The sequence below is a fragment of the Manis javanica genome, chromosome 5 (genome assembly GCF_040802235.1).
Source record: "Manis javanica isolate MJ-LG chromosome 5, MJ_LKY, whole genome shotgun sequence".
Taxonomy (NCBI): domain Eukaryota; kingdom Metazoa; phylum Chordata; class Mammalia; order Pholidota; family Manidae; genus Manis; species Manis javanica.
Genome location: NC_133160.1, coordinates 116,095,062 through 116,109,582, shown reverse-complemented (window position 1 = coordinate 116,109,582; position 14,521 = coordinate 116,095,062). Strand labels below are relative to the sequence as shown.

At 36.9% G+C, this 14,521-nt stretch overlaps 1 protein-coding gene across 1 annotated transcript in view; it reads right to left on the bottom strand.

Moving 5' to 3' along the window:
- Positions 1–14,521, bottom strand: part of ADAMTS3 (ADAM metallopeptidase with thrombospondin type 1 motif 3) — a 277,802-nt gene that overhangs the window by 39,641 nt on the left and 223,640 nt on the right. The window contains exons 6-11 of the mRNA XM_073237478.1: positions 8,401–8,484; positions 6,406–6,562; positions 5,586–5,691; positions 5,063–5,206; positions 4,318–4,450; positions 1,728–1,841 (exon numbers count right to left, since the gene is read on the bottom strand). Of these exons, the coding sequence (XP_073093579.1) occupies positions 1,728–1,841; positions 4,318–4,450; positions 5,063–5,206; positions 5,586–5,691; positions 6,406–6,562; positions 8,401–8,484 (738 nt within the window). The remainder of the gene's footprint in view (positions 1–1,727; positions 1,842–4,317; positions 4,451–5,062; positions 5,207–5,585; positions 5,692–6,405; positions 6,563–8,400; positions 8,485–14,521) is intronic.

Sequence of the window (14,521 nt, the reverse complement as noted above, 5' to 3'; positions counted from 1 at the left end):
GTGAAAAATGCATTTAAAATTATCCTGAAGCAATTATTATAATAAGGTACCCTCTACAAAGAATAATTTAGACTTGTATCTTTAAGTATAAAATGAAAATGAAAAAGTAACATTCACTCAGCCAAGTTTTCAAATTATATATTTATTGTATCAACCACCCACTAAGAATGAGGTGAGCACTCAAATGCACAGTAGATGCTATTCTACCCTCATCCTTCCTCATGTATCTTCTCAGTAATTTTTGAGGGCAGTATGCTTCCTTTCAAAATAAATGGAAAGTATATAACTTAACTTAGAAAATAATTAACATTACATATCTAAAACATATAATTTTCAAAGCACTTCTACATACTTTTCAAAATTTTCATTCACAATTATTCTGAGAGATAAGTCAGTTGCTCGAAAGGTATTAATTCTTTTGTTTCAGCATTTTAACCTGCTTTTTAAAATCTTACATACAAGTGTTCCTTAACACTCAACCTTGGTAAACTTTAGTGTAACATAAATATATTTAGACAAGTTGGATGTTAATTTATGGGGTTTCTTTTTCATAAGGCAAAAATGAATCAACTCATTGCTCATTTTTTTAGTTGAAAGTCTGTAATGCTGAATTTTTCCAGAGTCACACACTGTGTGTAAAGTGGATAGCACAGTGCCTAACAAAATATGAACACAAATAATGGCAAGTACAGTTTATATGCATTTGAAATAGAGCTTTAAAAAGGCTTTAAAAGAACTAAAAGCTATATAATACTTCTTTGCCAGGTTTTAGTCCTGTCTACAATATCTTATTTCCAAACCAGTCAAGGCTCCTCAGCTTTAGTTCTTAACATGCCTTTGTTTTGGGTTTGGTGATCTTTCCCCTTATAAGTAGTGTAGCTTGGCATCTGGCCACTTTCTGAGTGTTCAATCCTGACTACACAACTTGAGATTTAAAACCTCTGGGCATCTCTCCCCAAGGAGCAAGGCCAAATCTTCTGCATATGTTCACATGACTTTATTTCTGGACAACTTTCACAAGGAGTTGGATGCCAGCAAGTAAATCAAATCCCATTAGCAGCGGCCAGATATTCTCAGCTGAGCTGCTGCTTCCTATAGATAGCTACTATTCTATCAGTAGTAGGCTGAAAAGTAGTCCCAAAGATGTCAGATCTTAATCCATGGAATCTGTAAATGTTACCTTATTTGGAAAACAGTTATGGCAGAAACTGATGTGATTAAATTAAGAATTTTGGGATGGGAGGTTATCCTCAGTTATTCAGGTGGGCCCTAAATGCCATCACATGCCTCCTTATAAGGGAGGGCAGAGAAATTTGCACATGGGTAATGTGGCCATGGAGGCAGAGACTGGAATGGTGCAAATGCAAGTCTAGGAATGCGGGCAGCCACCGGAAGCTGGAAGAGGCCAGGCAGATTTTCCTCTAGAGTCTCTGGAGAGAATATGGTCTTGTCCACACATTGATTTTGACTCAGTGAAACAGATTTGAACCTCTGGTCTCTAGAACTGAGCCATAGAGAATAAATTTCTGTTATTTTAAGCCCCCAAGGTTGTGGTAATTTGTTATAGCAGCCATAGGAAACGATGTTAGCACATTATCATAAGGAAACTTCATGTACTGTGGTTTTCATAAAAATGACAACACAGCTATGTTCATAATTTTCCAGGTTATTAAAAATGATTATTATTCAGTATATCTTAAGTCTTCATTGTCTAAATAGATACTCACTTTTCCAGCAGCACATTCAGTCCCATCAAGTGGGGGTCCCTTTTTAGTCTTACAAAAGTAGGGATTATCTGGATGGCTACACCACAGCTGTTTACATGGGTCAAAGGTTCGGAACTGGAAGAGAGAGAGAATCAAAATCTCATTGAAATACAGATGGCATGACATGCACACATGAATCTTCTGTACAGCTTCTTCATGTCACATTTCTTGGCTATTTTAATTTCAAGTTTACAGTTGAAGTTGTAGCATGTTAAGAAAAAAATTCTGCCTAAGAATTCCAAGGACAGAACACTTATACTGCTTTTCTAACAATGATAAACAACAATTTGGGATTCTCTGGATAGCATTCAATATTTCTGCATGTCATTTTTATTTTGTTTTTCAAACAGACAATATTGAAATTTTAAAAACAGTAATTATTACCACTTTAAATATGAAGAGTTATTGTGATGGTTTGCAGCTCTCAAGCCATCAAAATGACTTCTTTGCATCCCTAGGATGAACTAGTCAGATATAAATAATAAAAATGCCCATTATAATGAGCTGACTAAAAGCAGAAAATTTTTGTCAGATTTCTATGTAAAATAAGGCATTCCAGGTGTAACAAAATACACAGTACACAGTACATTCATGTAGCTTGTACATGCATTTGATTCTCACAACATTCCATGGCTGAGAAATACGGGTTACAAGGTAAGGCGGTAGTTATGGCTACAAGTAAGGGAGCAACAGAGCCCGATTAGAATCTTAGTTGTCTCACTATTACAGATGCTTTTTATTTTCCTGAAATACCACATTATAATATCCAAATGTCTGTTTAAGTGCATGTATCTGTGTGTGCTCTTTATATGTCTGCTCTCTTTCTAACTGCAAACTCTTACCATTCTTTAGATAGATTTTCTTTTATTAAGGTATCATTGATATATAATCCTATGAAGATTTCACATGAGCAACATTGTGGTTATTACATTCACCCACATTATCAAGTCCCCCTCCCCATACCCCATTGCAGTCACTGTCCATCAACGTAGTAAGATGCTATAGAGTCATTACTTGTCTTCTCTGTGCTATAGTGCCTTCCCCATGACCCCCTTACATTATATGTGCTGATCATAATACCCCTTAATCCCCTTCCCCCTCCCTCCCCACCCACCCTGCCAAACCCCCACTTTGGTAACCGCTAGTCCCTTCTTGGAGTCTGTGAGTCTGCTGCTGTTTTGTTCCTTCAGTTTTGCTTTGTTGTTATACTCCACAAATGAGTGAAATCATTTGGTACTTGTCTTTCTCTGCCTGGCTTATTTCACTGAGCATAATACCCTCTAGCTCCATCCATGTTGTAAAAGATAGGATTTGTTTTCTTCAGATAAATTTAAAATATATATACATATATATATATTTTAAGATATATATATATATATATATCTTAAAGACCAGTTTATCTACATTTTTTTCTATAACATAAATTACCCAAAGCCTTATGGTCATAGCTTTTTAAAATGAGTACTCATTTTGGACCTTGGTTTTTTGTTCTAATGCCTATTACTTAATGCACAAATTGTATTTTTCCATAAAACTGAGCCAAAGCTTTAGGATTCTCAGGTCTAAAGCATTAATGCAGGCAATTAGGAGCTGACTGTACAGCTTATAGACGGACCAAATGACTGTAGGAATCTACATATGGAAGACTTCCCACAGCAGATCAACTTCTCTTTGGTACCATGAAATACTATTTTTCTTGCTCTAACACATAAAGCTTACTCCAATGTAAACAAAGCCCTTCCTTTCTTTTTTTATATTTATGAACTATTAAAGTTCAACTCTGGAAGCTTAATGAAACATACCTCTAATCTGTATAGCTACATGGAAAACTGACTTTCCTAGCTTTCATTGATCATTTACTATTTGCCTAATGATTCTGCTAAACACTTTAGTTACATTATCAAATTTAATCCTGATACCAAATCTGTGAGATAAATACTATGATTATTCACATTTTTCACAGGAGGAAACTAGGCCAGAGAGATTATATAAGGTGCTCAAAGTCACACCTCTAGTAAGTGTCAGATCCAGGCTCTGACAGCTCACCCATTCTGACCATGGAATCCACATTTCTGACCTTCACACTACACATATAACTCTTAGATGAGAATATACGAGCATAGTCCTTTTCTGTGGGCACAGCTACATGGAATCCTGGCCTACAAGTTAATGACCATCTGCCTAGCTCAGGTTTAAAAGTCATCTCTGAAAGTCACAAAAACCAAGGGAGCAACAGAGCATAAAGTTCTGGAACCTGACAACCTCGGTTCCCATGTCTAGCTCCCCAGTTTACTGCGTGGGTGATTTAAACAAGTTGCTTGATCTCTCTAAGCCTTGGCTTTTTCATCTGTAAAATAAAAATACACCAACTCCCTTCCAGCCCGTCAAAATGATTAAGTAAGATAGTATATTTAAAGCACTTAGCTTCAGCATGTAGTGACATAGCAAACACAAAATCATTGATAAATATACTTTCACCAGTGAAACTGTAAATTACAAAATGCTAATGGATTTCAAGATGCAAAACCTAAATTGACTGTGAGTAACATACCGCAGTGCACATTTTGTAACCAACCCCAAAATCAAAGCGACATTGCTCATCCATAGAATAATTGATTCCAGGAAGTTCTGGGAGCTTGGGCCAATCATGTTCAAAAGGGTCATCAAGGAGACAGTCATAGGAACTGTAGGAAGAAAAATATTGCATGTAGTTAAATGTTCATTTTTTTAATCACATCCTAATGAAAAAGTAATAGGTTACATACTCTGGAATTTCCTCAGCTCATAGAGCAAGGTCAGAACAGCACATCTTTTAAGGTTTGGGTTTCAGTTCCAGTTAGACAAAGGACATCATCCTTACTCAATCCAAGAAAATAAAACAAACATCATTTAGGAATGTGTAGAATTGTGACAGCTTTATTCATGTCCCCAGCTAAACCCCGACATGGTGTGGCAGGGCAGAGCCTGACCCCTATGCTAGAGCGTACAGACGGCACACTATGCAGGTATCATGTGACCAGCCTCTCCCCATCCTCAGAGAGTCCATAAAGAATTTACTAAAAGGAAATCACAGTTGAAAATTCACTTAAATTCCAAGTTTATGGCTTAAAATATTATGATTATATTATGGAATCATTGTGTCAAAAGCTCTGTGTCATAAGAAGACATTTATTTTGCACAACTTTTATTTTTCATTCACCGGGAGTTTTGTTATGACCAACATCCTAGGAGTCAGTTTCATGCTTGTATTTCTGCTACAACATAAACTTTCTCATGACATGCAGAAGGGGACATACTGAATGTATCTTTTCAGTTCTTGGCCACTGCATCGGGACCAGTGGTAGCGATGAAACGCTGCCTGTACCAAGGGGGCCATGACACTTCCCATGGCAGTCTCGTCACCGCACCTGTTGCCTTGTCCATCATGCTCCATTCCCAACCTAGAAAACAGAGTGAGACCTCGCTGCTAAGAATCCTAGAGGCCATGGCTCTTGCTTAATTTCTTTTGAAAACAAATAGAGGGAAATACGTATTTTTTTACGTTAATGTGGCTTTTATGGGGGAGTCACAGAAACTGTAAAATAGAAAATAATCTAACAGAAATGCCTTTCATATGCTATAGTTATGAAAAGTACAGGGGTTTCTCTGCAAGCCAGAGTCACTTATCTAGTTTTAGTGCATGACCTCTCCACTGTTTTCGGCTCCTCACGCTTGGCAAGGGAAGAAAGTTGCATGCTGGCATGCACTCTGCCCAAAGTGTGAACAATACTGGAGAAACAGAATAAGAACTTTTTTTGCTTTATGTCAACAGTGACTTACACATGGCCAGTTTCATGCGCTACTACAAAAGCAGATGAAAAACCATCCTCATGATTCAGGGTACAACTTCTCACTGGATGACACATGCCTGTAACTGGAGCATATCCTGTAGAGAATAACAATTACTTTTATTTTCATTTTATGAGAAAACCCATTAAGAATCACTACTGGACCTTTCCCTAGAAAAAAGTTTTTCAGGAAACAGAAGCAGTATTATTTCACTGCTAGCATTGTGCCACATTCTCTTGGGAAAGCCACAGGTAATGGTCTCTAAAAAGATTCATAGGGTCTGCATTTTCTGCTTTCCTATGGGTAGAAATGGGCCCCAGTTGCCATTCCAAGTATGCCCTGTCTCTCTGTTTTAGTGAATGGTCCCTCATACCATAGTACTGATGCAGGGAACACTAAATTCCATCAATGTTAAAAAGAAACTTGTCAGTCTACTGTTTTCCATCAGAATTATTAGATAAATGTTGGCTGACTTTTGAAGGAAGCTCTTTGGCATCAATAATTTCTCATGGCATCTCCTTTCCCATTCCAAACAGTGGAAATCATACTGCATTTTACAGCACCCCCTCCATACCCTGAATGTGCAATCATTATTTAAAAGGTAAGTATAAATTTTTTATAGTACTTAAGCAGCATTTAACATTGTGAATTTCACAGAAGTCACTGTGAAAGCAAGAAACATCAAATGTATGCTTGGCTCATGCATGGTGGAAAGTGGTGGTGATCTGAACATTTGAACAGACTCCCCGATTTAAGATTATTTGGGAATATCATGCCCTTAAGTTTTTCTTCTACATATTAATGGAAATACCTTGCATTCCGGCAGGTCCAAAGTCTTGTCTGGTTAAGAAAATTGCATGATCATGGTGTTCAGAGTGGTTGGGATCAGATTTTTGTTGTTGGCAAGCCCAGCGACACACATTCTCCAAGCTTCTGGATGGGTTTCCCCTTTCTATGAGGCTGATGGACTAAGAGGAAACGATATGTGCAGGACATACATAACATTTTCCCAAAGGCCTCCTTAAACAACTCTCTCTGAAGCTGACATTTAGGATTACAGTATTTAAATAATGTTCAAAAATATTATTTGGGGCTTTTAAAATATATCTACTTTCATTTGGGAATTCTAATGCCCATGAAGGATATTGTTATGATGATCAGTACTACCTGTGTGAAGGTGACACGCACTATTTATGGGAATATGTGATGCTGAGGTTTGTTCTTGTGAGGCAGCTCAGTATTAATCACTGGGGTAAGAATCCTCACAGCCTGAATATGTCCTAATTCAGTTTAGACTTAGTTTCATTGATATTAAGAACAAAAATAGAGGGCCAGAGTCTGGCATAAGACTTTCATCCAGAGCTGTTAAAAGTGAAAGATCTTTAGTTAAATATATATATGGCCAGAGTTAATCAACATATGGGAAGAACATAAGTTCTTCAATGAGCTGGCAAAGCTGATCAAACCTTTACTTATGGAAAGTGTTCAAATTATATAAACCTCACAGTGAAAAAACAACTACCCTCTTTGAACCACACAGTGATGATGAGGGGTGTACTCTTATTTTGCAGTTGGAGTAGATAGATTGACATTCTGTGGCATGGTGGAGTTAAAAGTTGGGAAGGAAAAGGGTCCATCCTCCATGAACCAGTACCCACTTTCTACAGTAATTCTGAAGGAGTGAGAAATTTAACTTAGAACCTAAAATTAGTCCCTACTTGACTGTCAGGCTGAGGGTTTTTTATATCTCAGCAAATGTTACTATCAGTGTTTACATTCTGAATAAAGTTAGCCTGGTTGGTCATATGCTGGCCATTCTCCAAACAAGCGATTAACAACTGACTGACTGCTGTTAGTTTCTCCAGCTGGAGCTGAATTGTACTCAGTGTTAGTGTACAAAGTTAGTCAGGTTTATTCTGATAAACTAAAGATCAGTGACACCTCTCACCAGAAATGATAAGAACAGATGTTAAATACATAATGAAATGCAAACACATGGATACTTCCTGTTTGCTAAATGCATAATTTCATTAGTATTTCATAATCAGGAGGATTAATTATGGGAGAAGAACATGTGATTTTGAACATCAAGAAAACTGCCAAGTTAGTCACTCCTCCTGTTTTCTCCTCAAAGAGAGAAACCACTTCGTTCATTTCATTATTTCCAAAGATAGGGGCATAGCTACTGACAGCAGGACAGCCCTACTGTCTTTTACAGATAGCTGAAGTTAGTTGCATTACATGACATGCCTACCATGTACATTTTGATTCAATTTTTTGTTTTCAAAGGATTAAAGCTCTTTCAAATGAAAAATATTCAGTGTGTTTTACTTTTCCTAAGTTGAAAGCTATACATGTATAATATGGCTTTTAACAAATCACGAGAAGGCAAGGATCTTTGGTTATTTTTCTTCACTAATATGTTCAAAGCTCCTATAAAATGTCTGGCATACAGTAGGCATTCAACATAAATGTTTTGAATAAATAAATGAGTCACACATTTGATGATAACACTAGACTAAGGAAATCCTCTCTCCTCATAATGGTATCTATTCATTCTCATTCATACAAATGCCTATGGTCAGGATAACTATCTACAACTCCATTAGACAGGTAAACAAAGCAAATGGTACCAACACAAAATCATTATCTGGTCCAATCTGGAGGTCTCCATTCATTGCAGCAGTTTCTCTTCCTCAGTTTAGAGCAACTGGGGTCTATGTGAGACATATCTTGAGCAATTTTATCTTTTGCTTGCTAACCCAGTCCGTAATGTTCATAGTTCGAGTACTTTAAGATAGTTTACCTTTGCATAACCCAGCATTATCATGCGCACCAGGACCACATTTATATGTACTCCAAGGGACTCATCATGGTAAATTTCATTCACCTAGAAACAAAGCAGATAATTGGTAAAAGAAAGGCAACACAAAGGATTTCATGAGGTGCACAGCATTTCAGGGATTAGCCATGTAATCACAAGTACTAGAGTCAAATCACTTTTTTTTTAAGTGAGTTTATACGGAACTCTAAAATGAAATCACTTCCCCTTATCTTTGGAACATTTCTGGATATGTGAATTACTGATCTTGTAAATGCTACAGTACCATGAACATAGAAAGTATGTTTTCAAAGGGCTTCACTGAACTATAGTATTATATATAAATTGTCCACATGTGCTATATTCCACATGCAGCATACACCAAAAGTAGTCACAAGCAAGTGACTCTGGCTAAGTGTCTTCTAGCTGTGAGTGACTTCATCCACTCAGGAAAAGAGACAGCAGGCATTTGCCTTCCAGGGATCCCATGTCACCATCAGGGGTCCTATGTCTGGTTGGAGGAGTGAATGGAATGGAGCTGGCGGGCAGGAGTGGTGGTGGTCTACCTGCAGGCCAGTAAGTGGGTTGCCTTCCCAGTGCCTCCTGCTCTTCCCCCTGCTACCTACTAACCCGTGGAGCCACTGAAGCAATGATTATTTAGAAGTCCACTGCATAGAAGTCCTTCAGTATTTGAATTAGTATGGTGACTGCATGAGTGCATATATCAAATGAGTATCAGCCCTGGGTATAGCTCAGAAATGCAACATTGTGTTACTGCTTTGTATTTGGTTTTAAAGTTATGATACAATTTCTAGAAGTTGAGTTTGAATACTTTAAACTCATAGATATTAGAATTAAAGCAACCTCATGAATTTACAAAGGTGAAGAAGATAAAGACTGTAGAGGTTAACTGACTTGCAAAACACACAGCAAATTACTGGCAGATATGAGCTGGTGAAAAGTCAGGGAGCATAAGGATTGCTTAGTAAACTGCATGAATGGGAAAGGTCGAGTTATCTGGCTAGCTTACAAAATTCTTAGCTGCTCCCAGGAACAGGGATGCAACATTTGTCACAATGACTAAAAGAGGGATGGGAAACCCAACTGCAATTCAACATGAGATCAGGCGGTTTACAAAGTAAACAAAGCAAGTTTAAAACTCACAGAGAAAAGATAGGCATAATCTCATATAGAGAGGCTTGAACAGAAATATAACTCAAGAATGACTGAATGTTCTAAAAAAAAAATTCATGAATTATTAAATTGTGAATTGCCATCCTGACCAAGAAACTGACTAAAAATCTCAAATGAGATGTTTCAAGAATCTAATGGGAGTGCATGGAACACCTTCAAAAATTAAGGCCTTAAATGTAGACTAAGGCACACTTACTGACTGTGGAAGGGTAAAAAGGGAACAGCTAAGATGGAGGTGAAAGATCTGATGAAGAAGCGAGTATATATAAAATGACAAAGTGTTGTTTAACAAGAGAAGACGTAGAGTCCGTCTAAGTGGAAAAATGCATGTTTGTACATGGACACACAGTCACAAATGCACACATGTGCATAGATTGAATGGGGCCCAATTTAATCAAGAAAAGCCAAGGAATGAAAATAATCTGCAGTGTGCTCTTCCATTGCACAGGAGAGCAGGCAGGTAGCTCCCAGAGTTGTCTCGCTGTTGCCCAGGGCACACCTGAAGTATTCAGTTCATTTTGTCTGTGCTGTCTTACAGAGAGGTGGTGGCCAACATGAATGGATCCAGATGGAGCAAAGAGCAAGGAGCCCAGAAACTATGTCACACAAAGAATGACTGGGGAGACACAGTGACTAAGAGCCTGACACCAGACACTAAGAGTCTCAGGGTATCTCAGTTCAACCCCTCATTCACATCCGGATTCATCTTTCTGAACCTCCATCAAACGGATATAATAAGAATACTACCTAACAGAGATGGGCTAAGAATGAAAAGGTTTAATTCACACAAACAAATTGCTAAAACATTTTATGAGTCAGAAAGGAAGAGGAACATGAAAAAACATTACAGCGTGGGAAGCAGAAAAGAAAGGCCTCAAAAGAAGACTTAATAGCTGCCATATGGAAAAGGGGTTCAATTTGTTCTATGAATCTACAGAAAATAAAACAAAAACTGTGGGTTAATACTATGAAAGGGGTAGATTTCAGGTCAATGTAAGGAAAAACTTAATGCTGGGCAAAAATCTACGATTTCTTATGAGGTTTTTGGTCACGGGCAGTTTTCTTTTATCTATCCCCCACCTCATTTGGCCTGAGTGAAGACTGAATCACCCCTCCTCTTCTGCATTAGTTATCTGATAGGGAAATTCCTAAAATTATAGTTTTAATACAAGTAAAACGTCCAAAGCCAGGCCTGTGACTAACATGTTCATGCAGAGACTCATGGACAGTCCAAGACACTTCTCATAAGGCAGCTGTTTCAAATTAACAACATGGCTTCACACGAAATCGTAATGTGTACTTAGCTTAATTGTAGCTGAAATGTAAATGCATTGAATATAAAAATAAATAAAGAAAGTTGAAAGCAATGTTAGCAAATACACAACATAGGGGAACAATAAAATTTAAAACTAAAGTAGTTGGATGTTAAGGAACTTGAGTTAATTTTTGGAGGAGAGGTGTTGGAGGGAAGAAGGCCCTTATAGTCCTGCAGAATAGCAGAAAAGCAATACTTTTAAATACTATAGGAAATGCCTACATCAGAAAATCTTAAGAGTCATAAAATGAAGGAAAGGTGATAATAATGAAAAATAATGTGTGATATCTGAGCCAGTATGCTATACATATAACTGCCTGAAACTAGTAAATTCAATTTACTTGGTAAGTTTTTAAATCAGTACAGTCTAAAGAAGGTATAATGGACAAAACTCATGCTCTCAGTGGCAATATTACATTATGAAATGATGGAATGAAAGGACACTTTTTAAAAAGTCAAATTTACCGTTACCCAAAGGAAAGTATTATTTAACAAATGCCAATATTATGCCAGTCTAATTACATAACAGGGTGGTCCAGTAGAAACCAAAATCAATTATGGAATGTTCTGAGTCAGCACACATTTGTGAAACTGTCACAGGGTATAAATAATGGGTAGCAATAATCTAATATAAGGCAATGATATTTATACATAGCAGAAAGTGTTCTTTCAGTGTGACAAATGAACAAATATTAGGTGTCTGTGCAGAGCACTGGATGTCACTTATTATTTTGCTTTTCAAGGTTTAAAAAATGTTGTTTCCTATACATTTTTCATTTAAAAGGTACTTAATAATTTGGATGCTTTCCATCTTGCCAGGCCTTATAAACTAAAGGATACAATGTGTTCATAACTTTGAGACCTATAAAATGGGTTAAGAATTGAAGAAATAGTAAACACCATAGGATAAGATGATTAAAGACCTGGATTCTGGCACCAGCTATGCCACCAAGAGAGGGAGCTACTTTGGGTTGGTTACATAAGCCTTCAGAGCCTCACTGGCAAATTTAATTGGACCTGCTCTGCCTGTTTCACAGGGTTGGTCAAATCAAATAAAAACCCACACAACTGTCCTCAGTAAAACACAAAGAACTTTAGTATCTTTCCACCTATCCATAAAAGCAGTTTTAAAGATTTGTGGATGCATTTTCATAATTTACCTGAAAAGAGCAAGAAATACAACAGCCCCCTTAGTTTTCAATGAAAGGGACTTCAAATTCCTATACTTGAAACTTGTTTAATCTCAGCTGAATGAGAGATGTAGTTTAAATTATCAAATAAAGAAGTGTGGGAAAAATAATTTGACACTAATTGTTTCATAATATCTAAATGTCGTACAAAAGTTCTTTCCAGCAGATGGCAGTATACACATGTTAGAGGGGGTACAGGGCAGGCTGCTTAATATATCTGAGCATACATTATCAGTGTGTCCTTCTTTTCCTATATTTACACATAAATAAAATAACCTCCTTAAAATGTAATAAGAATTTTAAAATATTCTAACTTAAAGAAAGCATTAAGAGTCACTCTTAAAAGCAAAGAAAAATAATGAAGACATCTTTGTTTAGATTCTTTTTCAGGGTCATCTGATCAAAACATTCTATAAGAGGCAGAGAGAAACTCCCATGACCTGGTTATAAATTAATCATAAATTTTAACAAGCAAAAATTATATTATAGAAAGAACTAAAAGCATATCATAATGAATGAACCATTTGAACCCTCTAGGATGAACTAAAGTAATATGTGTTAATTAAGAATATTATAACTCGTAGTGACAAGGAAAGCAATTTTTTCCTAGGTAAGAGCAACATCAACAAAAAACAAAAACAGCAGCTAATATTATACAGGCCTTTCCAGATTATTGACACTGTTCTAATACTTTACCTATATTAATTCAAAGTAGTCTTTGCAACAACTTTAGAAATACTAATTCTATTTTACATCTAAAATGTTGAGGCCCAGAGAAAGTAAGTAACTTGCCCATGGTCACACAGTTAGGAGACAGAGAAGAGGATGAAAACTGAGGGAGTCTGACTCCAGACTTGATTGTTTTCAGCATATTGCTACACTTCCACAGACTTGCAGACCACAGCAGTCACTTAGCACAAATACTTGTCTTTAGAATTATCAATAGCATCTTACTATCCCTGAATATAAGGAACTGATGTGTAAGCATATTGAATAAGAGAACTTAAAAACCTCACTTCCTTTTCATGATCTTCCTCCATGTAAATTTAAGGAAATAGTTGGGCTCTGAATTTATAATGTATAAGGATTTCCTGATGATCAGTATAATGGTATTTTAAAAATTATTGGAAAAAAATAAAGAGGAGCTAGAGTGGATCACTGGAAAACACGGGTAAGAGAGAAAAAAAAGAGGTAAGGCTCACATTTATAATCAGTGTTTTGTGTTGTAAGAAAAGCATTAAACTACACATTCTGAGGAGTCACCTGTTGGACACTACATAATACAGATCAAAGCTTGTCTATGCAAAACTGAATATTCTTTCACCATGTGAGCTCATCTATTAGAGCATGGGTAGATTTTCTGTGAGGTGTTCAGGATTGAGCCCAGAGTCTTTATTGAATTACCTGAAAGAAGGGGTAAACAGAACATTAATTCAATTTTCAGATGACCTTAAATTGGAAAGGGTTGCCACTGATGTGACGGGGGGGAAAAAGGTAAAATCAAATCAAGTATTCCTTTCCTTGAAGGGAAAAAAAATTCCTTCTAGGTTTGTTCCCAGACAGGACAGTTTCTCCCAGGACATTTCACTGGCAGGACAATCTGACCTGCTTTGTCTGACTAGCTGATGAACAGCTTTGTCTGGCTTCAACAAAGCAACATTCATTTTTCTTTCAGAGGCAGATTAGGTCTTGAGAGGCAGTATAGATAAGTGGTTAAGAGCACAGGCTCGCGGCCAGGCTGCTGTTTGATCTTAGCTATGTAACATTGGGCATGTTATTTGTCGCTGTGCCTCAGTTTTCTCATCTGTAAAATGGGATAATTATGGTGTTATCTTTATAGGATTGTTCAGGGGAAAAATGAGTTCATATATGTATAGTGCTTAATGGTGCCTGGCCCTTGCAAATGTAAAAACAAAAAAATTGTTAGTCATCCTTAGTACTATTCATATAGAAGCAAATAAATGGTAACGTGTGATTTTTTAAAAGAGACTCTGGGTTAACTGAAGGCAAATAAATAATAACAAGATAGCCTGGGTGATTTGGGCTGGACATAAAATGATTCTAAAAGAACTGGGAAAAATTTCTACTCTATCCACAACTATCTCTTGTAGAGCTAAAAGTTCCAAACAGATAATACCTACTTGGATTCTCAGCCTGTACCCTATACTCCTTTTACCTACAGAAGGTAGCTGTCTCCCAACCTGCCCACTATTCTCCTCTCACCTCCAATCTCAAAGTCATAATATTGCTTTTTATTATTAGAGTTATCAAATAATTACTAAGCAGCTGCCATATGCCCAATTGTCCTCAGGCAGGAAATTGAATAATAAATGAGCTTGAGTCTCTGTTCTTATCATGAATATATTTTAATAGGTAAATATGCATGGGAAAAAAATCAATAAATACA